The 15,289-nt window shown below is 44.4% G+C and overlaps 1 protein-coding gene across 3 annotated transcripts in view; it reads left to right on the top strand.

Moving 5' to 3' along the window:
* scap (SREBF chaperone) overlaps positions 1-15,289 on the top strand; it is a 297,372-nt gene that overhangs the window by 251,305 nt on the left and 30,778 nt on the right. For all 3 annotated transcript variants that reach the window (XM_085992515.1, XM_085992516.1, XM_085992517.1), the window contains 2 exons: positions 8,217-8,432; positions 12,438-12,639. In XM_085992515.1, the coding sequence (XP_085848641.1) occupies positions 8,217-8,432; positions 12,438-12,639 (418 nt within the window). The remainder of the gene's footprint in view (positions 1-8,216; positions 8,433-12,437; positions 12,640-15,289) is intronic.

Genomic DNA, 15,289 nt, shown 5'->3' with positions numbered 1-15,289 from the left:
ATGCCCTTGGGGGACGGGCTGGACCAGCTCTGGGCCTGGAGGGCCCGGCTGCTGACTGCTCCAACTCTGCTTGGGCAACAGCAATCTGTCCTACGGGTGGTGGCAGCTGCAGTGGAGGAGTGACAGTGTTGGCAGCAGGAATGCTGCCAACCTGACAGAGCACAGGCACTCCCTGGTCGGTCGATACACTGGCACAGCAATCTGCTGAAGCACAGACTGCTGGGCTGCTGCGGCGTGGCGAGGGCCCCGGTGATTCCTGGCTGATCCAGCGAGGGTGGCAGCAGTTAGTGCCCGTGTGGCACTGATCTGTGTCTGCATCAGACCAGCCAGTGATTGCATGGCACGACTAAGCACTTGGCTGGAAGCCGCCTGTGCTGCCCCGAAGTCCTGCAGACTTCTGGCCTGTGCTGCCCCAAATTCCTGAACACTCCTTGCCAGTGACTCTATGGAGTCAGGCATCCTTGCCACTGCAGCCATGAGCTCAATGTGCCTGCGCTCAGCCTGGGCACCCATTTCACCAAGGAGCCGCACCTCCTCTGCGCTCACCGTAGCAGGACTGGAGGCCGCACTCACCCTCCGGGGAGAAGGCCGCCGAGCTTCCCCACCCCTCCCGCGTTGCTGCAGCCCGCTGGGCCCCGGAGCTTCACCCTCATCAGACCCTTCCCCCCTGCTCCCCTCCAGGGAAGACGTGTCCCCATCATGGCCGTGGGCTGCCTCAGCTGAGGGTGGCACTGATGGGCCGGCTTCCTCTTCCTCCTCCTCGAATTCCGAATCAGTCGCAGTGCCAGCTTGAGGGCCCGCCTCCTCACCTGGCGATTCATCATCTGAAAGCAGTGAGGCACAGGAGTTGCTTTAGAGTGAGGACAGGGCGGCAGCGAGGGAGGCATGAGTGCTGCATGCACTGCATTGGTTCGAGAGTGGCAAAGGATGCTGGTGTGAGGCACAAGTGGAAAGAGAGAGGTCAAAAAGGTGATGACCTTACCATTGCTGTCCAGAACGGGGTCAGCATCTCCAGTGGTGACGGGGCCAATCAGCCAGCCTCCCATTATCCGCTCCACTCGCTGCTCCAGGTCGCTCAGGCCTTTAAGGTCAGGACGGCCTCCCCCGGTCCGTCGCTGCTGCCTCCGATTGTGGGCCAGCTTGCCCTGCAAGAGAAAGGACGGCCTCTGAATACAGTGTCGAGCCCCGATCTTGCCTGCACTGTCTCCCATGGTGGAATAGCCCTGACAGTGTCAAGCCCTCATCTTGCCTGCACTGTCTCCCATGGCTGAATAGCCCTGACAGTGTGTAAAATGGTGAATGTGCATGTGATTTTCATGAGAGTCCCATAGCTGTTGGATAAGGGCTGGGCATTGGGGCTTTCAGGACCCTTTGGCCGTAAAGTGAGGTGCCCATGCAGAGATGAAGAGGATACTGGAAAGGGTACTCACCCTGACAACCCGAGTGAGGTCGTTGAACTTTTTTCTGCATTGCGTGGGTGTCCTGGGGACCAAGCTGCTGGAGGTCACTCTGTTCGCCACCTCCCTCAAGGCTTTTCTGTACTCGCTGGGCAGCGGCCTCCTGCCACTGTCAGGGAAGAGGATAGGTCACCTGCGCTCCACTGCGCCAACCAGAAGCTTCAGGGCACCCTCGCTGAAACGCTGCGCTTGCGCCCTGGCCTTCTCCATAGTCGTGGGCGTAGTGTTCTTGAAGCAGCTCTGTTTAGGCCTAGATTCAGGGCTGCAGTGTGCAGGGCATGGGTGCCATCCAAATCGACCCTCCCCCTTTAAGAGCTGACCAGCGCCAGCGTGTCTGCCTTCAATCAATAACTCGCCGCACCTGCGCTGCGCCCACCCTCGGTGGTAGCGCCTCAGCTCGCCAGCTTAGCGCCTTATGATAGTCGTGCACCGCCTGCTTTAGCGCAGCAGCAATCTCTTGGGGCGATGCAACTCAATTTCGGCGAAGGTGGCGCTAATTTGCGCCGGCCGCTAAATTTAGCGAATGCCCGGCTGTAGCGCCCCAAACGTGGCGATACTGAATTTCTAGGCCAGAATGTTTAAAAATAAGAGTGCAACAGAAAATGGGGCCAAAACAAGGAGAAATGGTAAAAAATCAAAGTTAAAAGCTCTATATCTGAATGCACGCAGCATTTGTAACAAGATAGATAAGTTGACGGCACAAATAGATACAAATGGGTATGATCTGATCGCCATTACAGAGATGTGGTTGCAAGGTGACCTGGGCTTGGAACTGAATATTCCAGGGTATTTAACAATTCGGAAGGATAGACAGAAAGGAAAGGGAGGTGGGGTGGCTTTGTTGGTAAAGGATGGGATCAGTGCAGTGGTGAGAAGTGATACTGGCTCAGAAGATCAAGATGTAGAATCAGTTTTGGTGGAGATAAAAAATATGGGGAAAAAGTCTCTGGTGGGCGTAGTCTACAGGCCCCCGAACAGTAACAATACTATTGGACAGAGTATAAATCAACAAATAATGGAGGCCTGTAAAAAAGGTACGGTAATAATCATGGGTGATTTTAATCTCTGTATTGATTAGACAAATCAAATTGGCCATGGTAGCCTTGAGGAGGAGTTCATGGAGTGCATCCGGGACGGTTTCCTAGAACAGTATGTAATGGAACCAACCAGGGAGCAGGCTGTCTTGGATCTGGTACTGTATAATGAGACAGAATTAATAAATGATCTCATATTAAAGGATCCTCTAGGAAAGAGGATGGTTGAATTTCAAATTCACTTGGAGGGTGAGAAAGTTGCATCTCAAATCGGTGTCCTGATCTTAAATAAAGGCAATTACAATGGCATGAGGGCACAACTGGCTAAAGTGGACTGGAAAAATAAATTAAAGGGTAAAACAGTTGAAATGCAGTGGTGGACATTTAAGGAGATATTTCATAACTCTCAACAAAAATATATTCCAGTGAGAAAGAAAGATATTAAGAGAAGGGAGCACCATCTGTGGCTAACTAAGGAAGTAAAGGATGGTATCAAATTGAAAACGAAGGCATACAATGTTGCCAAGATTGGTGGGAGACCAGAGGATTGGGAAATTTTTAAAAACCAGCAAAAGATGACTAAAAAAATAAAGAGAGAGATGATGAATTATGAGACTAAACTGGCAAGAAATATTAAAGCAGATAGTAAGAGCTTCTACAGGTATATGAAAAGGAAGCGAGTAGCTAAAGTAAACGTTGGTCCCTTAGAGGATGAGACTGGGGAATTAATAATGGGGAATGGGGAAATGGCAGAGACTCTGAACAAACATTTTGTATCTGTCTTCACGATAGAAGACACTAACAACATCCTAATAATGGATAATCAAGGGGCCACAGGGAGGGGGGAACTAAAGACAATCACTATCACTAAGGAAATAGTAGTTGGTAAAATAATGGGACTAAAAGACGATAAGTCCCCTGGACCAGAGGGCCTGCATCCCAGGATCTTAAAAGAAGTGGCTGCAGAGATAGTGGATGCAGTGGTTGCAATATACCAAAATTCCCTGGATTCTGGAGAGGTCCCAGCAGATTGGAAAACTGCAAATGTAACACCCCTATTTAAGAAAGGAGGGAGCCAGAAAGCAGGAAACTATAGACCAGTTAGCCTAACATCTGTCGTTGGGAAAATGCTGGAGTCCTTCATTAAGGAAGCAGTAGCAGGTCATTTGGAAAATGCAGTCAGACAGAGTCAGCATGGTTTATGAAAGGGAAATCATGTTTAACAAATTTGCTGGAGTTCTTTGAGGATGTAACGAGCAGGGTGGACAAAGGTGAGCCAGTGGATGTGGTATATTTGGATTTCCAGAAGACATTTGATAAGGTGCCACATAAAAGGTTACTGCATAAGATAAGAGCTCACGGAGTTGGGGGTAATATATTAGCATGGATAGAGAATTGGCTAACTAACAGAAAGCTGAGAGTCGGGATAAATGGGTCATTTTCCGGTTGGCAAACGGTAACTAGTGGTGTGCCACAGGGATCAGTGCTGGGGCCTCAACTATTTACAATCTACATTAATGACTTGGATGAAGGGACCAAGTGTAATGTAGCCAAGTTTGCGGATGATACAAAGATGGGTGGGAAAGCAAGTTGTGCAGAGGATGCAAAGAACTTGCAAAGGGATATAGACAGGCTAAGTGAGTGGGCAAACATTTGGCAGATGGAGTATAAATGTGGGAAAGTGCGAGGCTATCCACTTTGGCAGGAAAAATAAAGCAAATTATTATTTAAATGGAGAGAGATTACAAAATGCTACAGTTCAGCGGGACCTGGGGGTCCTTGTGCATGAAACACAAAAGGTTAGCATGCAGGTACAGCAAGTAATCAAAAAGGCAAATGGAATGTTGGCCTTTATTTCAAGTGGGTTGGAGTATAAAAGCAGGGAAGTCCTGCTACAACTGTACAGGGTATTGGTGAGACCAAACCTCGAGTACTGCGTACAGTTTTGGTCTCCTTATTTAAGGAGGATATACATATCATTGGAGGCAGTTCAAAGATGATTCTCTAGGTTAATTCCAGAGATGAGGGGGTTGACTTATGAGGAAAGGTTGAGCAGGTTGGGCCTATACTCATTGGAATTTAGAAGAATGAGAGGTGATCTTACTGAAACATATAAGATACTGAGGGGGCTCGACAAGGTAGATGCAGAGAGGATGTTTCCCCTCGTGGGGAAATCTAGAACTCTGGGGAATCATTTCAGAATAAAGGGTCGCCCTTTTAGAACTGAGATGAGGAGGAATTTCTTCTCTGAGGGTCGTAAACCTGTGGAATTCTCTGCCCCAGAGAGCTGTGGAGGCTGGGTCATTGAATACATTTAAGGTGGAGATAGATTTTTGCAAGATAAGGGAGTGAAGGGTTATGGGGAGCGGATAGGGAAGTGGCTTTGAGCCCAAGATCAGCCATGATCTTACTGAATGGCGGAGCAGGCTCGAGGGGCCAAGTGGCCTATTCCTGCTCCTATTTCTTATGTTCTTATTGCTGAATGTTTCCCAGTTGAAACTGCCTTCTGGAATGACTTCCAGCACCTTGTCTCGTCACACTGCACCTCCCCTTTAAGAAGCGCAGGTTAGCATCGCATGAACCTGGGCCCCCTGCTGAGCGTGTAGCCACTCAGCAGCGCATTTAGCGCTGGGCTGCACACCATTATCATTTAAATTAGCAAGTAACACCAAGTTTGAATGCTCCCTGCATTACTTTGAACGGGCGCAGGGGCTGTCGAATTTTTAGCCCATTACCTCATGCTTATCCACATTAAATTCCACGTATCTACTAATTCTGCTAACCTGTCTGTCTGCCTGAAGTCTTTCATAGTCTTCCTTGCTGTTTGTCAAAATCCTGCTTTTGTATTGTCAGCAGATTTCAAGATTGTGCTAACTGTGCCCATGTCTAAGTCATCTATATATACTGAGAACAAAGTGAGCTCAGCACAGAATCCTGGTGTACACTTCTTTCTCAATCCGAGGAACACCCATTTACCCTAACTCTGTTTCCTGACCGTAAACTAACCTTGTATTCATGCTGCTATGTTTCCTCTTGTATCATATGCCTGAACTTTTCTAACAAGCCTCTTGTGAGACATTTTATTGAATACCTTCTGAAAATCCAAATGCACTTCATTTACTGCATTCCCTTTATCCAATCAGTCATCTCTTCAAAAGGACTCTTAAGTTTGTCAAAGAGGATTTTCTTTTCACAGATCTGTACCGGCTGCCCTCATCCATGCTTTTGTAACCTCCAGACACAACTATTCCAATACAAAAGCAAAATACTGCGGATGCTGGAAATCTGAAATAAAAACAGAAAATGCTGGAAATACTCAGCAGGTCAGGCAGCATCTGTGGAGAGAGAAACAGAGTTAACATTTCAGGTCGATGACCCTTCGTCAGAACGTTAACTGAAATGTTAACTCTGTTTCTCTCTCCACAGATGCTACCTGACCTGCTGAGTATTTCCACAACTATTCCAATGCTCTCCTGGCCGGCCTCCCACTTTGCACCCTCCGTAAACTTGAGCTCATCCAAATCTCTGCTGCCCGCATCCTAACACATTAAGTCCCATTCACCCATTACCCCTGTGCTCGCTGACCTACATTGGCTCCCAGGCCGGCAACACATCAATATTAAAATTCTCATCCTTGTTTTCAAATCCCTTCGCTCACCACCTCCAGCCCTACAACCCTCTGAGATCTCTGCTCTTCTCCCATCTGGCCTCTTGCACATGCCCAATTTTAATCACTCCACCATTGGTGGCCGTGCCTTCAGCTGCCTAGGTCCTAATCTCTGTAATTCCCTCCCTAAACCTCTGTCTTCTCCTTTAAGACGTTCCTTAAAACCTACCTTACCTGTCCTAATATCTCTTTATGGGGCTCAGTGTTAAATTTTGTTTGATAACACTGTTGTGAAGCACCTTGGGATATTTTACTACATTGAAGATGCTATATAAATGCAAGTTGTTGTTCTTATTCATTTTTTTCCTTATTCGTTTACGGGATGCGGGTGTCGCTGGCATGGCCAGCATTTATTGCCCATCCCTAATTGCCCTTGAGAAGGTGGTGGTGAGCCGCCTTGAACTGCTGCAGTCCATGTTGAGAAAGTACTCCCACAGTGAGTACACTGAGCTTGCAGTTAAAGTTCAATTAAGAGTCAACCACATTGTGGGTCTGGAGTCACATAAGCCAGACCAGGTAAGGATGGCAAATTTCCTTCCCTAAAGGACATTAGTGAACCAAATGGGTTTTTACAACAATCCAGTAGTTTTCATGGTCACTAGCTTTTTTATTCCAGATTTATTTAATTAACTGAATTTAAATTCCCCAGCTGCCATGGTGGGATTTGAACTCAAATCTCCGGATCATAAGTCCAGGCCTCTGGATTACTAGCCCTGTATTGTTGTTGTTGATTCATCCATGAATAGCACCACAAATGTTTATGTAGAAGATGTATTTTCTTAGTGATGAGGGGATTTAGGTACTGCTAACAGTTGGGCCTTACGAGAAGGTTAGAGTTTTAATCCCAACATTATCTGGCAGTCAGACTTGCACTTCACCAGGACCTTGGAGTAAAGGGAAGACTGGCAGTGTTGATACTCAGGGCATAACCAAAAATAAATCTTCCCATACATGCATTTAGTGGAATTTGCAAGTCACTAGCTGTTTTGAATACTAAATTACTTCTCTTGGGTTTCAAAAAAGATTATTTGTGAAATGGATTTGGTTTAAATTTCCAGTGTTTTATTTGCAAAAGAGATGACAGTGGAACCTAAGAAGTTTTTTTTTAATTGTATTCTTCAAATCTATGGATGGGCAAACTATTTACGTAACTTCAGTGGGACAACATAGAGTTTTTAAGGGTATTTGCGGGAATTGGATAGATACTTGAAGGAGAAAAAATTGCAGGGATACGGGGAAAGAGCGGGGGAGTGGGACTAACTGGATTGCTGTTCGAAAGAGCCGGAGGAGACTTGATGGGCCGACTTTCTATGATTCTATGGTAGAGAACCATTCATCAGATGAGAAGATAGATTCATTTAAGCATCTAAATTTATCAAGCAGTAAATCATGTGATTTCAACTGTGATTGAGCCAGCTAGTTGGTGGAATTTTTCATACTGATGGAATCATCACTTTCTTAGCGTCAGATGGATCAAGCTTTCCATTTGCTTCAGTTCAACAGCTCCAGCTGCCTGTGTTCTTTATGTAAGGTTGAAAGTCTGGTTTTCTAATGTTGTAGCTCCTAAATAACTAATGAATGCAACCGTAAGAAACAGAATGTTTAGCTGAATGTATTTAGATATTTTAGCTACACTTATTTTGTGTTCTTATGCTATACTTCACCTGACTGGTAGTCCAGCAGAGTCTGCTTGGTGCAATGCCTCACAGGAAGTCTCAATAAATAAATGAATTCTTAAGAATCAGGCATACTTACCTGGCATTCCAAGTATGTGTGTGTGTTTTTCCATTACTTTTTAGCATAGATTGGCTTTTATGGAATGATGCAGTCCACATTCCATAGACCTTTAAAACCCAAACTTGGTATCACTTACTCGCCAGCACTTGATTTCCCTCATCTTCTTTATAATTGTTTTCTTAGTTGGCAGGGTCTTGCACAATGTGTTTTGCCCTTCCTATAGGTATCCCAGTGAAATGTTAAAAAGCTACAGCTAAGGACTAAAGCCACTCGCTACTGTTGGAACGGACCTCATTTTAATTGATACTTGTTCGTTTACAGATATGTCAGCATTCTTCCCATCATCCCAGTCTCCTTTCATCTGAGTCTGCAAGATGCTCTGGATGCACGACACCCTCAAGATGCAAAGCGATACCGTTCCATGTTCCCAGCAGATTACGGAGAGGCAAAAAACATCGATGGAAATTGGGCAAGGGATCCAAATAAGCAACTGCCCACCTCTAAACCACAAGTTCATTTAGACATCACTCTCTACAAGTACAGTAAAGTCTTAAATTAGAAAGAATGTTTACAATTAAAGCCAGTTGGTTTAAATGTGATTCTCTTTATGTGAATTAGTGTCATCAGCACACTAAATATGTATAACCAGGATTATATTTATACATAACTTAGTTGCACATGGTAGCTGTGGTACATGGGTTTCAACACATGCTGGTTTTGTTGCATTGAAAGTCCATTAAAGCTTTAGCTATCTGCTTGAAGCCACTTGCATTACTGACTGTGATGATAACACGTGGATGATATGACATCCTGCATGATGCAATCGCCAAAAGGTTTCTGCATCATGTGATTGAGCAATTGTTATATCAACAATAACAGTTTAGAAGTTTTGTCAGTTCATAGAAGGATGCCATTCTGCCCATCGTGTCTGTGCCGGCTCTTTGATAGAGCTATCCAGTTAATCCCACTCCCTTGCTGTTTCCCCATTGCCCTGTAAATTTTTTCCTTTCAAGTATTTATCCAATTCTCTTTTGAATGTTACTATTGAATCTGCTTCCGCCACCCTTTCAGGCAGTGCATTCCAGATCACAACAACTCGCTGTGTAAAAAATATGTTTCCTCATGTCTTTTGCCAATCACCTTAAATCTGAGTCCTCTGGTTACTGACCTTTCTGCCACTGGAAACAGTTTCTCCTTATTTACTCTATCAAAACCGTTCATGAATTTGAACACCTCCATCAAATCTCCCCTTCGCCTTCTCTGCTCCAAGGGGGAAAACCCCATCTTCTCCAGTCTTTCCACTTCACTGTCTACAAGTGAAGTCCCTCATCCCTAGTACCATTCTAGTAAATCTCTTCTGCACTCTCACCAAGGTCTTGACCTCCTTCCTAAAGTATGATTTCCAGAATTGAACACAATATGCCAACTGAGGCCTAACCAGTGTTTTTTTTTATAGATTTAGCATAACTTCCTTGCTTTTGTACTCTGTTCCTCTATTAATAAAGCCAAGCATCCCATATGCTTTTTTAACAGCCTTCTCAACTTGTCCTGCCACCTTCAAAGATTTGTGTTCCGTCACCCCTAAGTTTCTCTGTTCCTGCACCCCCTTTAAAATTGTACAGTTGAGTCCATAATGCCTCTCCTCATTCTTCCTACCAAAATGTGTCACTTCACACTTCTCTGCGTTAAATTTCATCTGCCATGTGTCTGCCCATTTTACTAGTCTATGAAGTCTCATTTCTGAGTTTTGTATCATCTGCAAACTTTGAAATAATGCCCTGTATACCCAAGTCCAGATCATTAATATATATCAAAAAGACCAGTGCTCCTAATACAAACCCCGGGGGGGCACCACTGTATACTTCCTTCTAATCTGAAAAACAACCTTTAACCGCTACACTCTGCTTTCTGTCCTTTCGCCAATTTTGTATCCATGCTGCCACTGTCCCTTTCATCCATGTGGCTTAATTTTGTTAACAAGTCTATTGTGTGGCACTTTATCAAACACCTTTTGAAAGTTCATATACTCAACATCAACCACACTACCCTCATCAACCCTCTCTGTTATTTCATCAAAGAACTCGATCAAGTTAGTCAAACACGATTTGCATTTAAAAAATCCATGCTGACTTTCGTTTTATTAGCCTATACTTTTCCAAATGCTAATTAATTTTGTCCCGGATTATTGTGTCCCAAAGTTTCCCCACCACCGACATTAGGCTGACTGGCCTGTAGTTGTCGGCTTTATCCCTCTCCCCTTTTTCAAACGGGCTGTAGCATTTGCAATCCTTCGGTCCTCTGGCACCACCTCCATATCCAAAGAGGATTGGAAGATTGTGGCCAGAGCCTCTGCAATTTCCACACTTACTTCCCTCAGTAACCTAGGATGGTTATAGTTCTGTTATAGTTTGCATGATATTTTAATCTGTTGAGAGTGAAATTCTTTGCTTTTCCCCTTTTGCATTTTGTTAATATTCACAAGATATGTTTGAAGAGCTCCCTTTGGTCCATTTGATCTTGTCCTTTTAAAATACAACCTTGCATATCCTGACTACACTGTGTTTATGGGAGGAATGTAGTGCTATATCGAGCTGCTTACACTGCGCGGTGCAGGTTCGAGGTAGAATCATAGAATAGAAAGTTACAGCACGGAAGGAGGCCATTTCAGCCCCTCGCGTCCGTGCTGGCCAACAAAGAGCTATCCAGCCTAATCCCACTTCCCAGCTTTTGGTCTGTAGCCCTGCAGGTTAGAGCATCCCAAGTGCACATCCAAGTACTTTTTAAATGTGGTTAGGGTTCCTGCCTCTACCACCCTTTCAGGCAGTGAGTTCCAGACCCCCACAACCCTCTGGGTGAAGAAATTTCCCCTCAAATCCTCTCTAAACCTTCCCCCAATTACTTTAAATCTGTGCCCCCTGGTTTTTGACCCCTCTGCTAAGGGAAATAGGTCCTTTCTATCCACTTTATTTATGCCCCTCATAATTTTATACACCTCAATAAGGTCTCCCCTCAGCCTCCTCTGTTCCAAGGAAAACAGACCCAGCCCATCCAGTCTTTCCTCATAGCTAAGATTCTCTACTCCCGGCAACATCCTTGTAAATCTCCTCTGTACCCTCTCTAGCGCAATCACATCTTTCCTGTAATGTGGTGACCAGAACTGCACGCAGTACTCTAGCTGAGGCCTAACTAGTGTTTTATACAGTTGAAGCATAACACCCCTGCTCTTGTATTCTATGCCACGGCTAATAAAGGCAAGCATTCCGTATGCCTTCTTAACCACCTTATCTACTTGGCCTGCTACCTTCAGGGATCTGTGGACATGCACTCCAAGGTCCCTTTGTTCCTCTACACTACTCAGTGTCCTACCATTTAATGTGTATTCCCTTTCCTTGTTAGCCCTCCCCAAATGCATTACCTCATACTTCTCCGGATTGAATTCCATTTGCCACTGTTCTGACCACTTTATTGATATCTTCCTGCAGTCTACAGCTTCCTTCTTCAGTATCAACCACACAGCTGATTTTAGTATCATCTGCAAACTTCTTAATCATACCCCCTATATTCAAGTCAAGATCGTTGATATATACCACAAAAAGCAAGGGACCTAGTACTGAGCCCTGCGGAACCCCACTGGAAACAGCCTTCCAGTCACAAACACCCATCAACCATTACCCTCTGCTTCCTGTCTCCGAGCCAGTTTTGAATCCAACTTGACACTTTGCCCTGGATCCCATGGGCTTTTAACTTCGTGGCCAGTCTGCCATGTGGAACCTTATCAAACGCCTTGCTAAAGTCCATATACACTACATCAAACGCACTACCTGCATCTACCCTCCTTGTTACTTCCTCAAAAAATTCAATCAAGTTTGTCAGACACGATCTTCCCTTAACAAATCCGTGCTGACTATCCTTGATTAATCCATATCTTTCTAAATGAAGATTTATCCTGTCCTTCAGAATTCTTTCCAATAATTTTCCCACCACCGAGGTTAGGCTGACTGGCCTGTAATTACTCGGTCTATCCTTTTCTCCCTTTTTAAACAAGGGTATCACATTAGCAGTCCTCCGGCACCACACCTGAAGCCAGAGAGGATTGAAAAATGATGGTCAGGGCCTCTGCTATTTCTTCTTTTGCTTCGCTTAACAGTGAGGGACATGTCACCTTGATTGGTCCCAGTTTCTGCCGGTTAAACTCGGAGACAGTGGGGAGGGGCTCTGCATACCAGTGGTCATGTTGGTTGGTGTCGATTCTTCTTGTGGCTAGTGGTGAGTTGTGATGCAGAGGACGTAGTTTGTGCTCAAGGACAGGCCCCAGACTGCCGAGCATTTTCCTCGCTGCAGGCAAAGGTCAAGCATCACTTGTTCTGATTAGAAGATGTCCCAAATCAGTCTTTTTTTTTATTTGCAGAAGCCATACGATTACTATTGGCCAAGCAGATTGCCAGAAAACAACATTTCCATTGAAACAACCATGATTACTATTGGCCAATGAAATTACACTTTGTTTTTAATTATAGATTTTGTTCTATTTCTCCCCTGTAGAGTTGGAGCTCTTGGGTTGGCATCAGGAGTCCTCCTCGTAATTCTGCTCTTCTGCTTGTATAAGGTGTTGTGTCCAAAAACTTACGGCCAGGGTGGTCTCTCTCATGGGAGAAGGCGACGTGGGGACTTACCCTGTGATGACTATGGTTACTCACCCCCCATCAGTGAAACCTTGCCACTGATTTTGAAGGGACACTTAATGGTAAGTGAATCTTTGGAAACGAATATATCCCTGTATATTGTGGTCTTGCTCACAGCAAAATATTTGCAACATTTTCTTTAAATGGGTAAGCATGACTTAAACAATAACAGTCATTGTATGTGAAGCACTTTGATACATATGTGAGAAATGTGATATAAATGTAAATGTATCTCTTTATTGGCTGAATTGCTCTGTGAAGCTATTTGCAATTGGCAAGGTACAGTACTGTATACCTGTTTTGATCTGGTCAGTCTAATAATGCTCTACAATGGATAAGCAACATTGTGATGATAAAATGCTACCGTGTATTTATGTTTTGTTAGCTGTATGATTCTCATGCACTGGCTTGGCAAACAGTCCAAATTAACAGATTTATTCAGACAATTGTATAATTGCCCTAAGCTGCTAAGTCTATATTTAACCAAGTTGTGAGTCAACTTTTAAAAATTTATTTAAATTCCCCTCCCCGTAGTCTTGTCAGTGCCATATAACAGCTTGGACAGAGAGGGCAGGCAAGAAATTCGCACTTGGGCTTCCATCAATGCCACTGTATGTTCAGTTACTGAAAAGTGCGCGAGTAACCGACCCTTTAATTTCTTCCTACGCTTGGCAGCTCCCGCTGATGAGATTAGGGACTCAAATTGCGAGAGAGGGGCAATTACAGCTTGACCTAAATTCTACCTGTGGCTCAAGGCATTGGAACTCCCAACATGTTGACTACATCACCATACTGCACTTGTATCATGATTTAAAAAAAATAAAGTACCATATTTAAAACATAGTACGTGAATTGCTCCAAAAAGCAGCCTCTTATAATTACACATTCCCTTCCTGTTGCATGGTGCGCGTATACTTCAGATCGAATTATTGCGATCAACAATGATAACCTTGCTCCAATCATCCTTGCTATCGTTTTCATTTGTTCTCAGTACTTCCAAGGCCGCATTTATTGCCCAACCCTAAAAGCGCAATTGGTTTGTACAAATTACTGTCTTGCTAGGTCACTTCAGAGTCAACTATGTAATGTGTTCTGTGTAGGCCAGACCAGGTAGGGGTGGAAAATTTGCTTCCCTGAAGGACATTAATAAACCATTTGGTTTTTTACAAAAATCTGGCAAATTTCATGGTCAATTTTCACATTCTAGTGCACACAAATGACCAGATTTATTCAATTCATTTCACAACTTGTTATAATGGGATTTGATTTCATGACTTCTGAGTTGCAGAATTAGTACCACAATCATTACACTATGCTATCTGTGAGTATGCTCAACTACTGGAATGTAAATTATTTTAAGCAATTTTGATATAAATAAATCATTCCTTTGGGGAGATGGGTGTTTAAATAGTGTCACCTCAAACCATTGACCTAATTTCAGGTGGTAAATTTCTCAGGTTTTAGATTATGTTACCAAAATTATCACGGTGTAGTCCTAATGACTGTCGTTTAGAGCTAGCTATTAAATTGAAGTAAAAACAGAAAATGCTGGAAATACACAGCAGGTTAGACAGCATCTGTAGAGAGCATTCTATTTCTCTCTGCACAGGTGCTGCCTGACCTGCTGAGTATTTCCAGCATTTTCTATTTTCATTTCAGATTTCCAGCATCCGCAGTATTTTGCTTTTGTTTTAAGTTGAAGTGTTTATTAAAGAGCCTTTAAAGAATAGAACTATTCTTGACTAATACTACATTGAGTCAGCGATCCACATTTCACTGTAGTCTGGTATGCTATTTTTATTGCATCGGTGTAGAATCCAGTATTGGCCCATCAAATGCTGATATCTGAAAACATTTAGAACTTTCTGTGTATGCATTGATGCTGTACCCATGATCCCCACTCTTTTTTATTCGTTCACGGGATGTGGGCGTCGCTGGCAAAGCCATCATTTATTGCCCATCCCTAGTTGCCCTTGAGAAGGTGGTGGTGAGCCAGCTACTTGAACCGCTGCAGTTTGTGTGGTGAAGGCACTCCCACAGTGCTGTTAGGAAGGGAGGTCCACGATTTTCACCCAATGGCAATGAAGGAACAGCAATATATTTCCACGTCAGAATGGTGTGTGACTTGGAGGGGAACTTTGAGGTGATGGTGTTCCCATGCGCCTACTGCTCTTGTCCTTCTAGGTGGTAGAGGTCGCGGGTTTGGGAGATGTCGAAAAAGCCTTGGCGAGTTGCTGTAGTGCATCTTGTAGATGGTACACACTGATGATTGAGTGTAGACTGGTAATTGGCCGGATTGGATTTGTCCTGCTTTTTGTGGCCAGGACATGCCTGGGCAGTTTTCCACATTATCGGATAGATACCAGTGTTGTAGCTGTATTGGAACAGCTTGGCTAGAGGGGCGGCTAGTTCTGGAGCACAAATCTTCAACACGACAGCTGGGATATTGTCAGGGTCCAGAGCCTTTGCTGTATCTAGTGCGCTCAGCCATTTCTTGATATCACGTGGAGTGAATCGAATTGGCTGAGGTCTGGCTTCTGTAATGGTGGGGACCTCAGGCGGAGGCCGAGATGGATCATCCACTCGGCACTTCTGACTGAAGATGGTTGGTAACGCTTCAGCCGTGTCTTTTGCACTCGCGTGCTGGGCTCCACCATCATTGAGGATGGGGATGTTCATGACCCTCCTCAATTCAATTCAATTCAATTCAAT

This window comes from Somniosus microcephalus, chromosome 7 (genome assembly GCF_052327205.1).
Source record: "Somniosus microcephalus isolate GS21.2 chromosome 7, FLI_Smic_1.0, whole genome shotgun sequence".
NCBI lineage: Eukaryota > Metazoa > Chordata > Chondrichthyes > Squaliformes > Somniosidae > Somniosus > Somniosus microcephalus.
This window is presented reverse-complemented; position numbering and strand designations above follow the sequence as displayed.